Source organism: Loxodonta africana, chromosome 12, assembly GCF_030014295.1.
Source record: "Loxodonta africana isolate mLoxAfr1 chromosome 12, mLoxAfr1.hap2, whole genome shotgun sequence".
Lineage (NCBI taxonomy): Eukaryota > Metazoa > Chordata > Mammalia > Proboscidea > Elephantidae > Loxodonta > Loxodonta africana.
In genome coordinates, this window is record NC_087353.1 from 3340384 (window position 1) to 3364094 (window position 23711).

A 23711-nucleotide genomic window follows, 5' to 3' on the forward strand; every position below is an offset into this window, starting at 1 on the left:
TGAAGCGATGGCATTTACTGCACGTGTAGAGGACCTGGCTTTAGATGGGAAAATGACTATGCCAACCACAATAATAGCCATAAATAATACTGATTTGTACCATGTGTCAGTATAAACTACATATTGATAATAATTACGAAAGAATAGGAAATTGCATCAGTACTACATAGTTAATGTTTCTTAGGTTAACTATATAGTTTGAGATAAAATTAATTTTTAAAAAATATGCATTTACAACTGGACTAAACCAAAAGCAAAGAAGTTTCCTGAATACAACCAAATGGTTTGAAGGCCAGAGTAGCAGGGATGGGGGTTTGGGGACCATGGTTTCAGGGGACAACTAAGTCAATTGACATAACAACATGTATTAAGAACATTCTGCATCCCACTTTGAAGAGTAGTGTCTGGGGACTTAAACACTAGCAAGCAGCCATCTAAAAAGAAAAAAAACGCAAGCAGCCATCTAAGATGCATCAGTTGGCCTCAACTCACCAGGAGCAAAGGAGAATGAAGGACACAAAAGACACAAGGTAATTATGAGCCCAAGAGACAGAATGGGCCACATAACCCAGAGACTGCATCAGCCTGAGACCAGAAGAACTAGATGGTGCCCTGCTATCATCAATAACAGTCCTCACAGGGAATACAACAGATAATCCCTGATGGAGTGAGAGGTCAGTGGGATGCAGACCTCAGATTCTTGTAAAAAGACCAGACATAATGGTCTGACTGAGGCTGGAGGGACCCCAGAGGTCATGGCCCCTGGACCCTCTGTTAGCCCAAGACTGGAACCATTCCCGAAGCCAACTCTTCAGACAGGGATTGGACCGGACTATAAGACAGAAATGATACTGGTGCAAAATGAGCTTCTTGGCTCAAGTAGACACATGAGACTAAGTGGCCAGCTCCTATCTGGAGGTGAGAGGAAAAGGTAGAGGGGGACAGAAGCTGGCTGAATGGACACAGGGAATACAGGGTGGAGAGAAGGAGTGTGCTATCTCTTTAGGGGAAGAGAAGCTAGGAGTCCATAGCAAGGTGTGTATACATTTTTGTATGAGAGACTGACTTGTAAACTTTCACTTAAAGCACCATAAAGATACAAATACATGTGTAAAATATAAAGTGATCTGAATTTTGTTTATTCTTGCTCAATATAAAACATAATAAAATCTAATAAAGACATGTTAAATAATTATGTGGAGGGTACTATGTAACTGAACCTATTAATGATGAAATTGAATATTTTGAAAGTAATTCTAAAGGACTATGGGGTAAATTCTCTTAGGAAAAAGTGAGCTCTATAGTAATGCATAGTAAGTGAAAGGATGTAAACAATTGGAATTCCTCAAGGTCTGTTATTCTCAGAATGTTTAATTTTCTTTCAAGATGAAGAAGGCTGACAAGTTCCTCTGAGATAATACAATTTCAGCTTTTCAGTAATAAAGGAAAGTATAAAATATTCCAACAACCCATGAGCCCCTCAAAAATTTTTAAACGTCATTTCCCTCAACTCAAGAATAAATTAACATAAATAATGGAATTTGAAATAAGCATATTTGTTAAAGTGATGGTATAAAAAAGGCAATGTAAATAGACAAATAGCTTATAGGGTACAATTGATTATTTACAAAATTTAGCGTGAAGCTTTAATTAAATAATTATCAGGCAAATTAACTTAGACAACACAAATACTTTTGACAAACAGTAAACTGAATAGATTCATTTATAAAAGATATCCATATACTTTCAAATATATATTATATATTTAATATTTATACTGTTTACCTAGTATATAGGATGTGATCCCTTTTAATTACAAGAATTTACAAATTAATAAAATAACATTTATTGCCATCAAAAGTAGTGAACAGTCTTCTGATGTACCACTTAAATGGAATTTTTTATCCTTAAGAGACATTAATAAAATTATGATAATCCTCTAATCAAGTAATAATTTTAAAACCCACACAAACAGGATTTAAATTTTTTAACCAGTTTACTTTAAATCTTGGTTTCTGAAACATGTCAGCAGTTGATTTGTATAAATGAAATGATTTCCTCTCTGATTTCTGAGGTTTTTTTGGTCCATTTATTAAGTTAAAAAAAAAAAAAAAACTTTGAAACAATTTTGCATTTTATTTATTCATTTGAAATTGCCTGCACTCCCCCATTACAGTTAAATCATCGATTTAGACATTGAGTTTTACAATCTGGGACAAGAAGTTACAGGGACGTCAATAGCAGAAGACAGAAAGTAATTTCCTAAGAAAGGTCCAGTAAGTACAGAGGAACCACGAAGAAGCAGATCACTTGGGGGTGGGGGTGGGGGGGTGGGAAGGATTCTTAAAGCCAGCAGAGCCCGAGTTAGGGACCATGAAGGATGGGGGGACATTCCTGTCGGGATGGATGGAAAACAAAGTTGCATAAGTACAGACAATGATTTTTACCTCTAACTTTATTGGCACTTTAAAAACCATAACAACGAACCATTGCTATTTCATATAGCAATTGTTTCCTCAACTTTTAAACTACGTAAAGTGTATTTTGACTTAGCCATTGAGAGACTATAGTGAAAGCTGCTGATACAGAAAACAAAAGGAAACAAAAGATAGGAAAAGAAAACAAAACAAAATAACTTACCTCTTACGTATAGTTACAGCTGTTTTTTCTATCTTTTCTACACTTAAACTGCAGATATTCCCCCTGGAAATTTTCATCTTTTAAATGTTGTCCTAAGAAGGGGGATTATTTAAATCTATGTGAAATTGTTGAATCTGAACTACTAAGAAATCGTCTTAGGTAAGATAGACCAATGAGTCTTTTAACTTTCATATGTCTTAAGTTCCCTCTTTCCCCCAAAATACAAACTAGCAAACAGGAAACAAAACAAAACAAATTACAAAAAACAAGAACAATGACCAGCTATGCTAAAAAATAAAAAATTCAAGGGAGGCCCATCCCCAGAGATTCTGGCTTAGTAGGCCTGGGACCCATGAATGAGTATTTTTATCATTCGCCAAGGGTGTCTTTACCAATCATTCTAAGACTTGAGAATGAGTGAGTTAAATACTTTTATTCACAGAAAACCGCACCCTGTTAGAGGAATTTCCTGTGGGTGTTGTATATTTCTGGGGGCATTCCTTTCAGCTGTCTGTCTCCCTGTCTCTTTCCCCCTGCTGCTTCGTTCCTCTGACTGGAAATCTCTGCTGGGTCCTAAGGGAAGTTGGAGGGAGGAGGTGGAAGACTCTGCACTGAGGTGGAAGAAGGGCCTGGAGGGAGGTGATGAGAGAAAAGATTCAGACAGTTGGCAGACTGAGGGTACAGAAGTCAACTTCTTATTCTTTACAATTTTGCCAAGAACCAGGGCTGTCTGATAAGGGGATATAGTGACCTGAAACAAATTAGAATTCAGTGGAGCAGATAGTCCACACCAGTACAGAACGATTTTATTGGGGGGAAAAAAAAAACACTCTGCTGGATATTTAACTTCTCAGACCTATATATACTTATTTGTAAAACGAAGGCATTGATAAACTCATCAGACTCTCAGATAAAATCCTATATATTCAGGTACCTTTATCGCACCCTGAAGGCTACTCATTTTTTTCTTTTTATTTTCTGTGTGAATCGACTTCTGTTTGTTTTATCTGTTTATTTTTTGTGACATTTTATGTTCTCTGTTGTCTTCCATTGATTCTCCTTTTTGTTCTTTATCGTGTGTGCCTCTCATCTCTCCTGAGTAACTTTAAGATAAAGTTATTTCAGCACAAGAAAACGGAGCTGATGGTAGACGCGTGTGAAAGCATTTACCATTTCAAATTAAAATATTGTTCTAGGAAGATTTCAGATGGGCAATCCTAATGTGTGGTCAGCAGCCCTATGGCTATGGAGAGCGGATTCTGCATCCCATTTCCCACAACACAGAGATAGGATGAGAAAAAACACAGAGGAAGAGACAGACCACTGGTGTCCTTGGTCAGGCTCCTTGGGAAGCTGACTGAGCCAGCAGGATGTTTATTAGGGAGTGTCTTTTGGGATTAACACCTGGGGAAGAGAGGGAAAGGAAGCAGGAGTGGGTGGAGGGAAAAGCTGGGCTGTGGTGGGGTGGAGGTTCAGTAACGTTTTCACCTAACCCACAGGGTAGGTGGCACTGAAATAGCACGTCAGAGTTGTCTCTCACTGGCCAGACTTGTCTCTCATTGGGCCTTTATACTCTCACCTTGAGTAGTCCTTGAACGTTGTTCACCCACGGAATGGTGTAACCTTAGGTGAGGTGATTGTCACATGAAGGGGCTGAGAGCTGAAGGTTACCCCGCCCCCGCAAGTCCTTCCCTGATGTGGGGTCTGACGGTGCATCTCCATGCCCACCACAACTGGCTTCGCTCTGAGGAGTCTTGGTCCTAATTACGTCTCTAAAAATAATTACCTGCTTGAGCCACATAAACACATTGAGGTAATTTCCTCACTTCTAAGCCACCCTAATGCTCAGAGTTCTCCAAAGTTTTATAAATTCCCCTCACACTCTTCACCTGCTAACCTAGTGAAACAGGAAAGATACCTTTACCCCAATGTAAAAGGATTTCACAACTGAGAGGTAACTGTTTAAGTGATTTGTCCCAGGTTACAGGAATAGATCAACTGGTAGGGTGGCAAGATTCTTCTAAATCCAAGTCCAAACATTTTTTAATTATGCCAAGAGGGATTATATCCTTCATATTCTGCTAAATATGTAAAACCCAAATCCACTGCTGTCGAGTCAATTCTGACTCACATCGACCCTACAGAACAGAGTAGCACTGCCCCATTAGGTTTCCAAGGCTGTAAATCTTTGTGGAACAGACTGCCACATCTCCCTCCCGCAAAGCAGCTGGTGGATTCAAACCCCCAAACTTTCGGTTAGCAGCCAAGTGCTTTAACCACTGCACCACCCAGGCTCCTAACCAAACTCATTGCCATTGAATCAATTCCGACTCATAGTGACCCTATAGGAGAGAGTAGAAATGCCCCATAGAGCTTTCAAGAAACACCTGGTGGATTCAAACTGCTGACCTTTTGATTAGCAACTGTAGCTCTTAACCACTGTGCCACCAGGGTTTCCCTAGGGCTCCTAATTATGTGTAAATTCATCAAAACAAAGGAGACCACGTGAATAAGAATATTTTGGAAAAAGAAATTAACATTTGTTTAGGTGGAGGTAGTACCAATTTGCCATTATGTTGTAATGGTTAGTTATTTGCTCCCAAAGATCAGTAAACACATTTCTTTATTTATGTTAAATTATGTACACTGAGACCTTTCTTCACGTAGCCAGCAGATGTTCCATATCATTCCCTACTGGAGTTCCTTCCCCTTCCTACCTCATCCCACCATACACACACCCCCATTTCATGACATCCCATGAGCCTCCTGAGTGTGTGAGGCCCAAGAACCCGTCTCTTAGTGCCTGACAGCCTCTGTCATTACTGTGCCTTTTGGCCTCATACGCTATGCACTCTGCTGCTATTCATAAGGTTTCACTGGCCAAATTTTTCAGACCACCAGGATCTTCTTCCTAGTCCTAGTGTGGAATTCCTCTGAAACCAGTCCACCATGGGTGAACCAGCTGGTATTTGAAACACTGGTGGCATAGTTCCCAGCATCATAGCAACACACAGGCCACCACAGTCCAACAACCTGACATATTTGTGCCCATTCCAAAGAAAGGTGACCCAACAGAATTTGGAAATTATCGAACAATATCATTAATATCATACACAAGTAACATTTTGCTGAAGATAATTCAAAAATAGTTGCAGCAGTCCATTGACAGGGAAGTGCCAGAAATTCAAGCTGGATTCAGAAGAGGATATGGAAGGAGGGATATCATGGCTGATGTCAGATGGATCTCGGATGACAGCAGAGAATACCAGACAGATGTTTACTGGGTTTTATTGACTATGCAAAGGCATTGGACTGTGTAGATCATAAAAAATTATGGATGACATTGCAAAGAATGGACATTCCAGAACATTTAATTTTACTCATGAGGAACCTGTACATAGACCAAGAGACTTTCATTTGAACAGAACAAGGGGATACTGCATGGTCTAAAATCAGGAAAGGTGTGCATCAGAATTATATCCTTTGACCTTTTGGCTAGCAGTCGAGCTCTTAACCACTGCACCACTAGGTCTCCCCCCATGGATCTTGTGCCTACTTCATCTGAACATGGCTAAAAATTGTGTTTCCTGACCAAAAGCATTCTGAATCCTGATTTAAGGTGTCCAAAGCACATCTTCTCTTCGGGTGTCCTAGGCAGGGAGAAAGGCTGGAGGCCTCTGCTTCTGAGCCAGTGATGAGGGACACTGGGCTCTAGGTTGGGCTCTGCAGAAGGACTGTGGGGGGGCCTAGAGGAGCCTCTTTTGAGGGCCTCTGGATCAAGGGGTTAGAAGAAGGGGCTGTAGGGCTGGGGCAGAAGCTGATGGCCTGTTTCCGTCTGGTTCCCATTTTCCCGTGCTAAAATGAGGGAATTGTATTAAGACTAGGGAGCAATCAGACCAATGCAAATACACAAAGGTAACACTTAGTCTCCCCACCCCAGTCTGCTCTCTGGAAACAAATAAATAAAAACCTAGACCAAGGGAGGAGACGTAGGGGATGGAAGGTAAGGAAATCTGAAAGGAAGGGGAACAAAGGAGAGAAATGAAGAGGAAAAGGGAAACACTATCACTTTTCTCCTAGACTCCTTTCTTTTGTTTTTCATGAAGACCTTTCCTCTTCCTCTCCTCCCCACAAACTGGGCAGTTTTGTTTGTTTGGTGAAGCCATTATCTTTTCCTTGGGGGTGCAGGTTAGATGCTAGGGATGGCAAGCCTGTGAGTAATAGGACAAGGTTTCATCCTATTTGTCCCTCCACAGGAAATGTGGAGTGTCTGAAAGAGTAGAGCGAAGGCAAACCAGATGTGGCTTTCTCCCTTTTCCCAGAGTGGCACAGTAGAAAGGGTCGAAGATTTGGAAGGACATTATGCTTGGTAGAGGGTCAGCGAAATATAGGCAGGCCTCAGTGAGATGGACTGACACTGGCTGCAAAAATGGGCTCAAAGAGCAACGATTGTGAGGATGATACAGGACCTGGAGGTGTTTCATTCTGTTATACGTGGGATCACGATGAGTCTGAACCAGCTCGTCAGTACCTAACAATGACAACCATTAAAATCTTGGTTCTGCTTAAGAATAACCGAGTTTTAGCAAATCACTTATTTCCTTATCTGTAACATGGACATGGAGCCCTCGTAGCACAGTGGTTAAGTACTTGGCTGCTAAAGAAAAGATTGGCAATTGGAACCGACCTGCCGCTCTATGAGAGAAAAATGTGGGAGTCTGCTTCCATAAAGATTACAACCTTAGAAACCCTGTGGGACAGTTCTACTTTGTCCTGTAGGATCCTATGTGTGGGAATTGACTGGATGGCCAGGGGTAGGACATAGGAATCCATCCCTCACTGAGTTATTGTAAAAGCTGAAATGGGAAATGTTTGTAAAGCATTTATACAGTGCTTGGGACATGATAGGTTTGTAAAGGTTGGCTTCCTTGTCTACTACCTGGATTGGTGTGAATCAAAACTTGGAACTGGGTAGAAAGCCCAGGACCAGTGCTATTGGAGTTTAGATCTTCCCCCCTTTCAGGCAGTCCACGGACTACAGTTCCTAGCTCCACTCCTTCCCACACTGGCCTGTTGTTGTGTGCCCTGGAGTCAAAGCCAAGTCCGAGTGACCCAGCAGGACAGAGCAGAACTGTCCCATAAGATTCTCCTGGCTGGAACCTTTACAGGAACAGATCACGAGGTCTTTCTCCCACGGAGATGCTCGTGGGTTTGGACCACCGGCTTTTCAGGGGTGCTCAGCTGTAAAAACTTCCTGCTTGGCTTTATTAAGCAATCAACTTAAATATTCTGGTTTACGCACAAGACTGCATCACCAGGGCTCTTGCACACTCAAGCTAGCCGACTGCAAAGGCAAGGGGATTGGATTTGACGCGAGGAGATCTGAGTTCAAATGCCAGATCTTGCTCCCTATGTAACTTCAACAAATCTATGAGCCTTGATTTCCTAATATGAATAAAACCAAACCCATTGCTGTGGAATCGATTCCAACTCATAGTGACCTTACGGGATAAAATAGAACTGCCCTATATGGTTTCCAAGGAGCAGCTGGTGGATTCAAACTACCAACCTTTTGGTTAGCAGCTGAGCTCTTAGCCACTGCGCCACCAGGACTCCATTTGTAAATCACAATATTTAAACTGATTACTTAATAAAGCCAACTGTAAGGTTTTTTTATGGCTTCAGATTATTCTCTATTTTCTTCCCACCAAATCCCTCCCCAGTTTTCCCTCCTAGAAATGACTAGAAAAGTCTATCTTCTTAAGATGTTTGATGCATGAGCTAGACAGCCAAGCAACTCATTTAACTCTTAGAATTATGACTTTAGAACCCGGTATCACATACGCCATCTGCATTGCCTGTTGTAAATTGTCCAGAAGGACTACAGGCTACTGTAGAGTTGATTCTGACTCACAGTGACCCTATGTGTGTCAGAGTAGAACTGTGCTCCACAGAATTTTCAATGGTTAAATTTTGGAAGTAGATTTCCAGACCTTTTTGGAGCACTCGAAGCTCCAACCTTAAGGTTCGCAGCTGAGCACGTTAGCTGTTCGCATTACTCAGGGACCTTTCAGAAGGACTAATACTCTCCCATTTAGCATTTCATTCCCAACACTTAGAAAATACTTTTCTGCACTAAGTCCCAATCAATACATATTAGCTAAGCTTTAAGTGATTAAATGACTATGTGGATTAATGAATGAGCAACTTGGATTTTTACCTGAAATTTTTCATGAATATAGCAAATTGTGAAAATGCTGTCATCACTACAAATAAATTTAGAAGGCAATCTTGCTGAGTGCTTTGGTAAAATAATAATGATTTGTAGAACTTGCCTGTACCAGTGGTAAATAAGTTTGGATGTGTAAGGTAAACTGCATCGTATATTATTTTTAGCTTCTGACACTGCTGTAAGATATGATCCTGCTGCTTCATAGCCTGACATTAATTATTCACAAGCTCTTATCCTTCATTTGCTCTGCGTCGTTAACCTGTTAGAACGTGTCCCATTTTCCAGAGGTTGGTAGGGAAGCAGCTATGACTGGCAATGTTGTGAGAGATTGACACTGTTTTATGATCTCTCTCCAAATCTTACCTACTAACGGCTTTATTGTGTCTCTTCCAGTGAAAAAGGCAATTGAATTGAAGTCAAGAGGAGTCAAGATGCTTCCCAGCAAGGACAGTAGCCATAAAAACTCTGTCTGTAAGTCTTCTTTCTTTCTCTATGAGGATTGATATGCCAATTAAAGGGGAAAGGAGAAGAGAGAATGAAGTAGTTAAGAAGTAATTCTATAAACTGCTTTTCCACTTCTTCTCTCTCCACTTTTCTACTTTCAAAAGTATTTTCTGGGAGAAAGAATATACAGTAATTTCACGTCAATGGGGAAGAGTGTTGTCTTGATTCTCCCTTCCAAATGTGTCTCAAATCTGTCTTCACCTGGCTGCCCTTATTGGTCACTGTCTGAGTCTGGACCTTCGGTATTTTGCACCTGAATAAATGGTATGCTGTCAGGCATTTTGCTCCCAGGTCTTTTCATGCTAGTCTACCCCACATATACTATGTTGCCAGGCTTATCTTTTTAAATTAGAAATCTGGCCTTGTCATTGTCCTGTTAAAATTTTTACAAATATCTGCCACCTGAGGAATAAAATACCCTTAGCATGTTGTCCTACATCATTCCAAAAAGGAAATAAGATCATGAAAACCATTTCTCGGTTGGTCGCATTCATGTATTTCCAGCACACGGCAGGCACTCAATAGATAGTTACTGACTCAACGGAGTATCCTCTACCACCTGGTTTTCTGGACTTCCCTCCTTGACACCCCCTTCAGCATTATTTAGGACCATTGGACTGGACAACATTTTGTTCTGTTATGTATGAGTCTGCAGTGCTCTTGCCTCTGTTACAGCATTTACTGTGTCACAGTTCACCTGTTCACATGTGTTCACCTGTGTTAGTGCAGTGGTCTTGCCTCTGTTACAGCAGTTACTGTGTCACAGTTCACCTGTTCACATGTGTTCACCTGTGTTAGTGCAGTGGTCTTGCCTCTGTTACAATGTTTACTGTGTCACAGTTTGGCCTTGTGCTCACCTGTCCCCACTAGATGGAGACCGGCAGGTTTACTTCCAGCTTGGTCATTTCCTGTGGCGTCGTGCTTGAGATAGACTTTCAACTATTGTTTTGTCTTTTGTAGCCATTTCTAGTAACCTCTCCCTCTGCAGTTTCCAGTTACTTGTTGTCTTGATGTTCTTTACTCGGTGTTTTGGACCTACGTATTTTGTTTTTTCAGTGACCAGCAGTTAATAGGAGCCCTGGTAGCACAGTGGTTAAGAGCTCAGCTGCTAACCAAAAGGTCCGCAGCTAGAATCCACTAGCTGCTTCTTGGAAACCTTATGGGGCAGCTCTACTCTGTCCTATAGGGTCGCTATGAATCAGAATCAACTCGACAGCAGTAGACTTGGTTTGGTTTTTTGGAGCAGTTAATGGAGATGGAGCATCAGGGATGGATATGTGGAATCTCCTCAGTTTATTTAACTCTACTTTTATCTGCATTACATACTGGGCTTTCCCATAAGGTTTTGAGATATATGTTCCATTAAAACTAATAATTAAAGAAAAGCAAACAACAATAAAAACCTTTTGAAAATTGCATCATAGATTGACCCACTTTTGGTTTGTCAATATTTTATGGTTTCCTGTCAATTGCCTAGAAACCCTGGTGGCATAGTGGTTAAGTGCTATGGCTACTAACCAAAGGGTCAGCAGTTCAAATCCACCAGGCACTCCTTGGAAACTCTATGGGGCAGTTCTATTCTGTCCTATAGGGTCGCTATGAGTTGGAATTGACTCGAGGGCACTGGGTTTTTTTTTTTTGTCGATTGCCTGGTAACGATAGTTCTTCGACTCTGTACAATTGTCATATCCTGTGGAACTTGGAGAACACCGATGTAGACACAGACCCTTAAGATGTGGCCTTGAAACGAAGGGTAGGGCCCCTGAACTCTGATTGAGACTCAAGTCCTTCAGTCACATGCACACAATGTTTTGTTTTACACTTTCTGTGCTATAATCATAGTGTCATTTTTGAATGGAACTCAAAAAAGAGGGAAGATTATATATGTAAAAAATGTCAAAATGGCAAATGTCTTCTTAAAAATAAATATATTTATATAATTATTGGCAATAAAAAGTAAAATTAAAAAGAATTAAAAGTTTGGAAGTAACAGAAGGACAGGGAGTGTAAGAAAGGATTTTTAAAAATCAGGTTTTAATATTTGTTAGTTTGTAGTTGAGGTTGTTTGGCAGAGTGGGAGATACAGTAGTACAGTAATTTTACAACGGAATTTTTGACGGTGTACAAACCCTGTGGAAATTATCCCAAGCTTTATGTGGCTGTGGGCGCCACACACCAGCTGAAGTTCTTGCAGCAAATCAATATCAGAGCAGCCAACAAATCAATTAGACATCCAATGTATCTACAAGGGTAACATTTAGGCAGATTTTTTTTTTTTTTTTTTTGATAAGGAAAATATTTCTTCTGTCCTTCTCTGAACACAAATTGACAAATACGTAATTATTCATTTGGTATTAGAAAGTGTTCTGTGCTTTCTCCCAAAAGCGTTAAGGTTTTTTTTTTTTTTTTTTGGCCAGACATAAGTGTTAATCATTACAGGAATATGAAGAAATGAGCAAACCGTAGGCCTTCTACAACCAGCAACGTAATAGACGGCAACACGTAACTTCTGTGGAAGCTGTGACTGAGAAAACTAAATTGTTTCATTGAAGAAAGGACATAGGCTTTGGAGCTAGAGGGATATGGATCTAATAGTTGTAGAAATATTTATCTTATTCAAGTCCAAGTTTCATAATTTATAAAGTTAAAATAGTAATAATTTCTTTATAGAGTTGTCATGGAGATAAACTAAGATATTTGTAAATGGCCTACTCTAGTACATGTCACATAGTGGACATTCAATAAATTGTATTCAGTCTGAACTTCGCCATAGACAGAATGAAAGAATGCAGTAAGTCAGCTTCCAAGGGGCAGCTGGTGGATTAAAACTGCCGACCTTTGGCTAGCAGCCCTATGCCTAACTGCTGTACCACCAGGGCTCCTAGTAAGTCAGCAAAGAATTTAAATGGTATGGGGACCTAACTTCACACAAGAGAAGACTTGATCCAGACCAATGAAGGCACTGCCTGGAATTCCAGAGCCAACCATAGTAGGCAGGGCCCAGACACAGGCTCCCCAGTACCCAGACACGGGCCCCCCGGTGCCCAGACACGGGCTCCCCGGTGCCCAGACATGGGCCCCCAAGTACCCAGGTGTGCACTTGTTCCAGTAAACTGTGTGAGCCTTCAGGTATGAAGCGATGAAGCCCGTTTTCTCTTTCTGCTTCTCATAAGTCCTTTACCATTTTTATGAGACTTTTCCATTTTTTTTTTTCCATGAAGATAATATGCATTATTTGCACGTACAGTGACACTGTGTAGGTTTGTGTTGCTGTTGCAGGTGCCGTCAAGTCGCTTCTGATTCATAGAAACTTTTTGCACAACGTTGCTGTTTGAGCCCATGGTTGAAGCTGTGTCAGCCCATCTTGTTGAAGGTCTTCCTCTTTTTCCTCCTTTACCAAGCGTGATGTCCTTCTCCAGGGATTGGTCCCTCTTGATAACATTTCCAAAGTACTTAAGAGAAAGTCTTGCCATCCGTGCTCCTAAGGAGCATTCTGAATGTGCTTCTTCCATGGCAGATTTGCTCATTCTCCTGGCAGTTCGTGGTAGATTCAATATTTTTCCACACCATAATTCAAAGGCATCAATATTTATTCTATCTTCCTTATTCACTGTCCAGCTTTTACATGCATATGAGGTGATTGAAAATACCATGGCTTGGGGCACCTTACTTAGTCCTCAAAGTGACATCTTTGCTTTTTAACATTTTAAAGAGATCTTTTGCAGAAGATTTGCCCAATGCAATATGTCTTTTGATTTCTGACTGCTGCTTCCATGGGCATTGATTGTGGATACAAGTAAAATGAAATCCTTGACAACTTCAACCTTCTCTGTTTATCATGATGTTGCCACCTTCTTTTTCATTTAGTCCCGCTTCTCAGATTATTTGCTCAGCATACAGATTGAATATATATGGTGAAAGGATACAACCCTGATGCATAGCTTCCCTAATTTTAAACCATCTCTGAGACTACAGCCCCTGATATTCTAGAGATGAAATGCAAGCCCCTGATATTCTAGAGATGAAATGCAAGCCCCTTAATACAGCATACAAGTTCCTCTTATGCAAGTTATGTGACTGCCCTCGGTCTTAGTTCCCCCACCTGATGGATTCGGTAAGGTTATATCATGATATTCATAAAAAGTACTTAGTACAGAGTCTGACACAGGGTCTGCTTACCACTACCTTAGTATTTTTTTAATTCTATATTGATTTTTTACTTATTTGCTTATGTCTTCTTCATTAGAAACTTGACAACAATAACCATACAATTATCCTTTTACTCCAAATTCAAGCCCAGTTCCTGTTCAGAGAAGCTCACCAAATGCCTCTTTACCTAAACCTGACATGGAAGTACTATAACAATAACACCCTTCTTCTGGGTTTGGATTGTGTTCTGTCAGTGGGAATCCCCCACAGATACTGGTGGCAAACATAAATGTGAGCTCAGGGTATTTATTTCTCCTGCTGTTGTTGTTGTTGGTTACTATCAAGTTGATTCTGACAAGATGGGGACCCCCACGCATGGAGAGTAGAATTGCTCCATAGGGCTTTCAAGGGTGTGTCCTTTCTGATCCAGATTCCCAGTCCTCTCTCCTGAGGTGCCTCTGGGTGGGTTTGAACCATACTTTGGCTAGTAGCCCAGCACTTAATCCTTTGCTCCACCGAGGGACTTTCCTTCCAGCAAAGTCAAGCTGGCTGTGGTCCAGGGTCTAAAGGCCCAGAGTCAATGTTCCTCCCAAAGGAGTGACTCTATGACTCTTTCCTTTGTTTTCTCAGGACCAGATTGTTCCCCTTGTTTTTAGCCTGAGTGAAAACCAAACCAAGCCTATTGCTGTCAAGTCGATTTCAACTCACAGCAACCCCATAGGACAGAGAACTGCCCCATAGGGTTTCCAAGGAGCAGTTGGGAGACTTTTGGTTAGCAGCCAGTTGAGAAGTTAAAAACATACAAACAAAGCACAGCACAAAGCAAGGAACCCATGCCTTTTGGCTGTATTAGATCCAAGCTAAGTCCTGTTCGGCTGACTCTTCAGGGTGTCCTCTGAGTAACATCCAGGAATATAAGCAAGTGCCAGAAGAGAGAGAGCCCAGAAGGAGAGGTGGGAGTGTTTGACAAGCAACATCAAGGAATTTGCAATTTAATGATGGAAGGCTAATAACGCTATAATAATTAAGCAAAATTACAATATTGATACTATGTGTTATGTATCATACTAGATTAATGTGGTATGTATTCTAAGAGAAGTAAGCAAGGGTTTTGTAAACTGTACATTAACAAGTTAATACAAATAGATTAAAAACAAACTCCCTGTTGTTTCATTTGAGAGATAACTAGTGCCCGTATCTGGGTATGTCACAGTGTCCCTGATTCTAGCCTCTTCTCAGCACTTTTCCTTGCTGGCCAGTTTGTATTTTCTTCCTTGATCTGCCTTGATTGTACCATTGGTCCCAGAGGACTTCCTTGGAGTTTGCCTTCCTCTGAGGAAGCCTGGTTCCCAACTGATGGCCTCCACTGAGTTGCACAGCACTCCTCTTTGTCCTCCAACAGTCAAAGCTGCCAGGATCTGCACATACTCAGTACTTAGCAAGTGTTTCCTGACTAAATAAATGAATCAATGAATGAAAGTACAGGAAAAAATAATTCTGTGTTATGCAGTAAAATCTCTACAGATTCTCTCTTATATACCTCTTAATCCGATGACTCATTTGTGAATTTTGTATTGGAATCACTAAGCCAGTCGGTTTCCTCATCCAGTCTTGATTTCGTCTTACCAATTAACCCCTAGTAATTCACTTTGGGAGGATCCCTGGTGGCACAGCGGTTAAGAGCTACAGCTGCTAACCAAAAGGTCAGCAGTTGGAAAAGTTTTACTGCTTTTTAATTCACTTTTGTCATTAACATGCCTAAAAAAAAACCACACAGCATGGGGTAATGGAAGGCTGTGAAGGTATTTCAAGTCTCCTGTGCAGTGAATCCACCAGCCACCCCTTGGAAACCCTATAGGGCAGCTCTGCTCTCTCCTGTAGGAGCACTAGAAGTCAGAGTTGGCTTGACTGCAGTGAGTTTTTTTGTTTGTTTGTTCGTTTAATTCACTTTGGGAGGGCGGTGGTTATTCAGTGGTAGAATGCTCACCTTCCATGCAGGAGACTCAGGTTCGATTCCTGGCCAATGTACTTTAAATGCAGCCACCACCCATCTGTCAGTGGAGGCTTGTAGGTTGCTGTGACGCTGAACAGGTGTCAGTGGAGCTTCCAGACGAAGACAAACTAGGAGGAGAAGCTGGCGATCTAATTCCAAAATTGGCCAATGAAAATCTCATGGATCGCAATGATCTAGTTCTGTTGTACATGGGTTACCACCAGCTCAGGGCTAACAACAGCAGTTCACTTCGACGTCCCTGTGTGGTGCAAACCGTAACATGCTCAGCTGCTAACTGAAAGGTTGGAGGTTCGAGTTCACCCAGAGGTGTCTCGGAAGAAAGGCAAGGTGACCTACTTGTGAACAAACAGCCATTGAAAACCCTATGGAGCACAGGTCTATTATGACACACTTAGGGTTGTAAGCAACTAGAAGGCAGCTATTTTTACCGTTTTTTAATTCATTTTCATCATTAACATGCCTAAACCTAACCATGTAGCATGGGGTAATGGAAGGCTGTGAAGATATTTCAAGTCTCCTGTGTAGTGAAGGCAATTTCCTACATTAACCCTTAGAAAGAGAAGAAAATTTGGAAGTTTGTTTTTTTCATAATTTTGTAATCAAGCAATGTTTTCTAAAAGAAAAAAAATTCGCAGGTAATTAAGGTATTAATGTTGCTTATTCTCTAAATTTGTAATTATTTTAAGCTTTGAAAGAATTACAACATCAATGGTCAACATCATGCTACAGAAAGGGCACCCAGAATAGATTTTAGAAACAACCCTCACCCTGTATTCTTTGTGGTCACTGATTGATGGGGTGGGGTTGGGGGGCTAGTTTTTATTCTGAGATTAAATCCTTTCAATTTTAAAGGATTATGAAATTGCCATTCTCTAGTTTGAAATTCTGGAAACAGTATATGTAGTTTCTTCTCGCTCTTCTTTTTGACATTCTCCTTGGCAGAGTGCAAATTTAGCAACTCTAAGTGTGAACATCACTAGGCTAGGTAACCTGCTAGTGCCCTTCTAATCCCAACATATAAACATTTGTAGGGAAGGTAGACTGAAGCCTTGGCTGTGGTTTTTGAGCTGGAGACTTTTTCTTCCCCCAATGTGAAGTTAAAGACCAATGATTTTACAAATTCCATATTGATCTGCTCTAACTCACTGAAATGACGATGGGCACCTGTTGTGTACTAAGCATTTGCAGTTACAACAGTTCACACTCAAGCAAGAGAGAACAGCTGATTCAGAAACGTTATTTAATATGGAACCAAATAACAAAGTGTGGAAAAATTGAGCAATGTAATGCATCGTCATATAAACCCTTGGGAAAAATAACGATGGAACATAATGAAATAAATGCCCCTGAAATTCTTCTACATTCAACTACGAAAGATTCTTTTCATTATTCTTCGTTTCTATGGGCATTTTTTTTTCTGCCTTGGAAAAATACCTGAAGCAAAACAGAATGATATCTATTCCAAGTTTCCAAATAGGCAGTCCTATTAATGAAAAGCAATTGATCTACATTGTCTTTTGTAAGGACACTCACTGGTTCCATATTTCTCTGTCTTTTCTTTTGTCTTAGATATAATTATTTGGAAGGGCAGATTTTAAAACTTTCATAGCTCCATTTTTAGAACCTCAAAGCAAATGATGTCTTTGTAAAGTTAAAGATGCAATCACAACTGTAGAACGTTTGAATTATCTTTTTAAAAGAGCATGACTGGTTAATCCATTTTCTAAAATACACTGTAATAAAAGATTTTTCTTAATCGGCCTTGGGTCATACTAAATTTATCCACCTATCACTATAATTGCTATATTCATAGTTTTAGTTTTCTTAAATTATACCTATGGATGAGATCCTATTTTTCTTAAGTTCCAATTGGTAAGAAAGGTTTAATCTTAATGCCTTGCCAGCTTCTTGCTGTCGAATAAGTTTTTTAAGCCTAGCGATATAATCACCAACCACGGGCTCAGCACAAGAGGATCAGTCCTCACTCTTTAAATAGGGATGTGCGGAGACTAAAGGAAAAGGAAAAAAGAAACCATTAATTCTCATCAGTAGAGTTAAAATGAGAGACCAAAAAAATACTATCCTGACTTTTTTTTTTAATGTTGGGAAAGTTGTTCCTCCATGATCCACTTATGGAATAAAACTGACACCAGGAACACATTAGACATGTTGGGAACATTACGCTGAAATTCTCTCCTGAATTTCAGACCTTTTTGTTCACCATCTACTCAAGAGTTTTGCACAGATGTCTAATTGGTTATCTCTTGCACTTTTACCTATCTCAGAAAAAGATAACTATTTTTCCATCATTCAGGGCATAAATCTTGTGTCACCTTGGTCTCCAGTCTACCTGCAAACCCTGCTGTCTCACTTTTTAACATACACCCAAAAGCCAACCAGTTCGCTTGGCCTCGGAAGTGCTGTTATCCCTCACTTGTGTTATGGCAACATCCTCTCTGGTCTTCGCCTGTCTGCCCTTGCTTCCCTGGAATCTGTTCCCACACAGCAGCCAGATGGATCCTGTGAAATAAATCACTGCAATCAAACTCCTCTGCTCAAAATCTTGCAAAGACTTCCCCTCACAGGCAAAATCAAGCCAAATTCTTCACAAAAATCCACAGACCTTCTTTATCTCCCACCCACATCTCCTAATCCTCCTGCCCCTGTTTGCTAGTTTCTGAGCTGTTCCTTAAAGTCATTGGACACCCCACCTCAGGGTCTTTGTCCTTGCAGTTTCCTCAGCCTGAAGTCTTCTTCCCCAAAGAGCCACATCCCTTTCTTTTGTCGGATAATTCTTTCAGAATTTACCTTCTCTGTAAGGCTCTCACTGGTGTCTCTACCTAGACTTCACACACCTTTGCCCACCCACAACTCCTAGCACTTCTGTTACCTGCTCTATTTTTATCTTTATCACTTATCACAACATATCATGTATATGCACATATACATGATATTTGTATATATATGAATGTATGTTCATATGTATATATATGATATGTGTGTATGTATATATGATACATACTATATGTTTTTATATATGTGTACGTATCTATGATATGTATTATATATGTGTATATGTATGTATGTGTATATGATATGTATTATACACGTGTATATATATGTATATATGATATGTATTATATATGTGTATACGTATATATGTGTATATACATATACACACAAACATTGTAATCATACTTGTTTCCTGTCTCCAGCTCCCCCCAATAGTATATAAAAACCCTGAGAACAGATCCTTTCTTATCCTTTGTTCACTGATATCTACCAAGTACCTAGAAGAACACCTTGCACACAACGAATGCACACACAAAAAAATTGTAATTTAATGATGGAGTCATGTGGTGTTGAGGAGAAGAAGTGTTGCAGTATTTTTCTTCAGCTAGGTCTTTGCAGCTCGTGTCTGGACTCATACATTCAACCGTTGCACGGTGAGAGGAGAAACCAAGGCTGTCATAACTGTCATGGAAATGACTAAACTGTGTTCCTTCCCTGGAAGAACTTACATTTACAGTTCTTTGGTTTTTCCACTTACGTAGATATTTATCAGATAAAAGTACTATGGTAAAGGTAGCAATATTTATCAAGTGTTGAGGGAAAAGAATTATTTCTCAAAATATTAATAGTTCAACCCATAAAGTGTAATAATCCACAGAAATAGAGGACTTAAAGCGATATTGACGTAGGCGGATACTTGGAAGCAAAGTCATCGTATCTTCTTTATTAAAAAAAAACTTCTTTATTAGACCTCTTCAATTACTGGTAACATGAATGTCTCACTTATAGACATTTAGTGGGCATTGATGAAGAGAAAAACATGCCTATTATCAAAATCAATAATTTATCAACTAAAAGAAAATACCATAGTCTTAGAATAATTATACCCCCTGGACGGAAACATTGAACTTTTGAGAAATTACTTTTTTTTCCAAGTTTCTGCCACAAGATGATTGCAGTAATAAAATCTCTTTGTCAGTCTAAATTCTGTGCTCTGGTAGGTCAGAAAACATTCTGTGGTAGGCTTATCTGTGTCCATACCATCGCTGAACTAGTCTATTTGTAACTGAAGCAATGACTCGGACATGGCCACTCTTAGAGAGAGCATTTGAAGGATTGCAGGAAGTACAACCCTGGCACTCTCCACGGTGTTTCCAGAAATTCAGAACTTTAAGCAGACTGTTAGTGTGTGAGGAATAGGGTGAAAGGGAAAGAAGAGTGGAGTGGGGCTCTTAATAAGCTTGCACGACTTACCTAATGGGACTTTGAGACGAAGGCCACCCGGGGAATAGAAGTAATGCTACATCCTCTAATCTCATCAGCTACAAGTGATGTTCTGTGTAGTTTCAAGCTCTGCAGCTATATTGCAGACATAATTTCCAACTGGCATTTTCATCAGGACATCATTTCCCAGGTAACCGGATATATTGTTGTTCTATTAATCCCCATGTTAATAATCTTCAGTAATTAATATGAGTTGCTTTGCCCGTCTACAAACACCACATTGTGTTTCATAATAATATTGTTAAAATTACTATACTTGTTATTAAATTGCCAGAAACACCAGGCATCATCTGTTTTTTTCTTTTAGGGGACATTATTTCCATGACTATTAGTGTGTGATTTACTTGAATTGAGACAGACTGGAGCGATTTGTAATACAAACGCTGCAGAAGAAAGCACGCCTGCTTTTCTGTGTGCTGGGTTTCTGGCACTAAGTGCTCTAGATCTTACTCTGAAGCAGATTTTGACAGTAGGAAAAATAATGGTCCCATTAACCTCTAACAGTTGTACAAAGGTTTAATAAAACAAGAGGGATAATTGCCCCAGTCTACTGTGTTCCATCATAAAATGTAATAATACAGAGTTTTTTTTTTTTTGTTTTACAATTGTTAAAGATCCTTGTTTTCTTAACAAAGACCCATCCCTATATCTCATAAATATACTAGAGTGCATAAATTGCTTTATAAATCAGGTAAGTAAATTATGCTTGCAGTTTCTAAATAGGACTTTGTCACTGCAGGAGCTAAAATATCTTTTAAAATGCTATGTAAAACCTTGCTGTGAGGCAAACGGCTGTCTAGATGCATTTGGGAAGAGTAGCTTCACTGGTAACTAGAATCAAAACTAGGTGGTTCATCAATTATTTAATACACCGTTTACATGTATAATTTCTAAAATATCCAGAAAAAGCATCTATTATAATATGAAAACAAGATGTAGCTTGCTTGGATTATAGATTCGATTCAGTTAAATTGAATTGTAACCCAAGTAGGAAGTAAAAAGCTATTTAAATAGTTTCAGCATACAATACAGAGCATAATTGATTAACTGAAGGGAACCGTTTAGTTGCAAACTGAGCATACGATGCACTCGTTTGTTTCAAAAAGCAAGTGTGAAGCAGCCTAGAGATTACGCATCTAAAACAACAGCATGAATCTCAGCATTTCCTTTTTTTTTTTTTTAGGCTCAACATATCACTTCAGTTTTTACTGAATTTTATAAAATAAAATAACTTAATCTTCCCATATAATTGGATGAGAAAAGTCTGCAGCTCTGAGGGCTTGAGGGATTATTAGTGTTTAGGGGTCAATACAGTTAAAATAATTTCAGTAACTGTCAGAAGCAGGAACAGCTTTTTTAGTGTAATTAAATTATCTTACATAATCAAATATATGTTACTGAGTAACTTCAGTCAGAAATTGTAAAGATTAAATTAATTAATCATTGTAATTTCTTTATGAATTAAATAAGACTTCCATTTTATATGTAAAAAAAAAAAAGTCAATGAGTTAAATTAATTAGCCTCCATAAGATACTCATATGATTTGAAATCAACTGGAAGGTTGCGGATACAGGCACGGTATATAAGGATAGATAGGAGAATTGGAATTAAACATCAAGAATTGCTCAAAGGGCCTTGGGGAATTCAGAAAAGTACACATCCCTTAAGCCTTAGTAATTTTGTTTAAAACGTATTATAAAGGCATAAGGAGAAAACTGAAAATATTTTCAGATGAATTCCTGTCATTGGAGTGCTGACAGAATCATGGAATCATAATATTGAAACTGACTTCCAGTTTTTGGGGAAAAATCAGTTTGCCAAGACTTGATAGCTTTGCCTCACTGAAAGGGAAACTCAGAGATGAGTGGACCACCATTGAATAAATGGCGATCCTGCCGATCGCATTGATGTTAAGACATGCAATCAGTGCGGTCTGTGAGAGGGAGAATGCAAGGAGAGTCCACAGTGCTGTGTGTTTGTTTATACTAAGAGAGCAGAGGCAATGTCCATTCCTCCTCCAGTTACTCATGGAAAGCCTCATCAGGAAGACATGTATAGACTCAGTGAAGGATTCGGGCTAGGAGCTAGTGAACTTTTATTCCCACCGCTTTACAGGTCACCATTACCTCTCACCCTCCTGTCAGAAGGCCTACTCAATGCCTTTAAAAAATTTCATTAGGTGCCAATCTCTTTTTAACGTTTTTGAATACTTTTTTATTGTTGTAAAAATATAAAAACATTTACCAATTCAACACTTTTCATGTGTACAATTCAATAAAACCAAGTAAATGAGTTATGTTGTGCGACCACCATACCCATTGCCAAATGTTCCATCCCCAAAAACAAAAACACTATGCTTCCTAAACGATGATTCCTTCCTTCCCTAATTCCTTCTGTCCTTGGTAACCACTATTAAACTCTAATCTCTATACCTTTGCCAATTCCAGGTATTTTATAGTAGTGAAACCGTACAGTATCATGTATCCGAACTTCATTTCTCTTTATAGCAGAGTAATATTACATTGTATGTTTTTACCACATTTTGTTTATCTGTTGGTGTTTGATGGACTTCTGGGTTGTTTCCATCCTTTGGCTGTTGTGGAAAGTGCTGCAATGACCATTAGCGTACATGTTCTGTTTATGTCACTTCTTTTAAGTCTCTTGGGCACATACTGAAGAGTGGAATTGCCGGCTATCACAGTTTGTTTATCCATTCATCTATTAAAAGTCTTCTTGGTAGCTTCGAATTTTCAACAATTATAAATAAAGCTGCTGTAAATATCCATGTGCAGGTTTTTGTGTAGACCCAAGTTTTCAGTTCAAGTAGGAGGCCAACTGCTGGGTCATATGGTAAGCTCTGTTTAGCTTTCAAGGAGCTGTCACACTATCTTCCAAAATGTCTGTACCATTTACATTCCAATCAGCATTGAATGAGGATTCACTTTGCTCCACATTCTCTCCAAGATTAGATGTTATCAGTGTTTGGGATTTTAGCCCTTCCATTAGAGCAGTAATGGTATATCACTGCTGTTTTAATTTGCAATTCCCTAATTGGGACAGTATGAGTTGTAATTGACTTGAGGGCATAAAACCGTAATAACAACGGCAATGACCTAATGCTGAGCATATTTTCATATATTTATTTGTCATCTTTATATCTTCTTTGGTGAGATGTCTGTTCAGATATTTTGCCCTTTCTTTCGTTAGTCTTTCTAACTTTTTTTATTTTGAAAAAATATGCAGATTCACAGGAAGTTGCAAAGAAAAAAAAAGTTCAAGGGAAGTCTTGTATCTTTCATCCAGTTTTCCTCCGTGGTGACATCTTGCATAAATGTAGTGTAATATCAAAAACAGAAAAGTGACATTAGAGAAATTTATAGAGTTTATTTAGAGTTCACTAGTTTTATAGCCACTCATTGGTGTGTGTGTATGTTTCTATGCAATTGTGTCACATGTGCAGATTTGTACAGCCACCGCTACAATCAAGATACAGAAGAGCTCCACCATCACAAGGATTCCTTATGCTATCCTCTTTGTACCCACACCCTCTCCGCAACCCTGTCCCTAATGCTCGGCAAACACTAATCTATTTTCCATCTCTATACTTCTGTTATCTCAAGAATATTATATAAATGGAATTATACAACATTTAACCATTTGTGATTGGCCTTTTGCACTTACCACAATTCTTTGAGATCCATCCAATTTGTTATGTGAGACAATAGTTCATTCTTTTTTATTGATGTGTAGAGTTCCATGGCATGCATATATCACAACTTGTTTAATTAAAAAGTTTCATTAATGACCAAACCAAACCCATTGCTGTCAAGTTGATTCTCATTCATAGCAACCCTATAGGACAGAGTAGAGCTGCC

At 39.4% G+C, this 23711-nt stretch overlaps 1 protein-coding gene across 1 annotated transcript in view; it reads left to right on the plus strand.

Moving 5' to 3' along the window:
* CSMD1 (CUB and Sushi multiple domains 1) overlaps positions 1-23711 on the plus strand; it is a 1768974-nt gene that overhangs the window by 1001624 nt on the left and 743639 nt on the right. The window contains exon 7 of the mRNA XM_064294928.1: positions 9266-9343. Within this exon, the coding sequence (XP_064150998.1) occupies positions 9266-9343 (78 nt within the window). The remainder of the gene's footprint in view (positions 1-9265; positions 9344-23711) is intronic.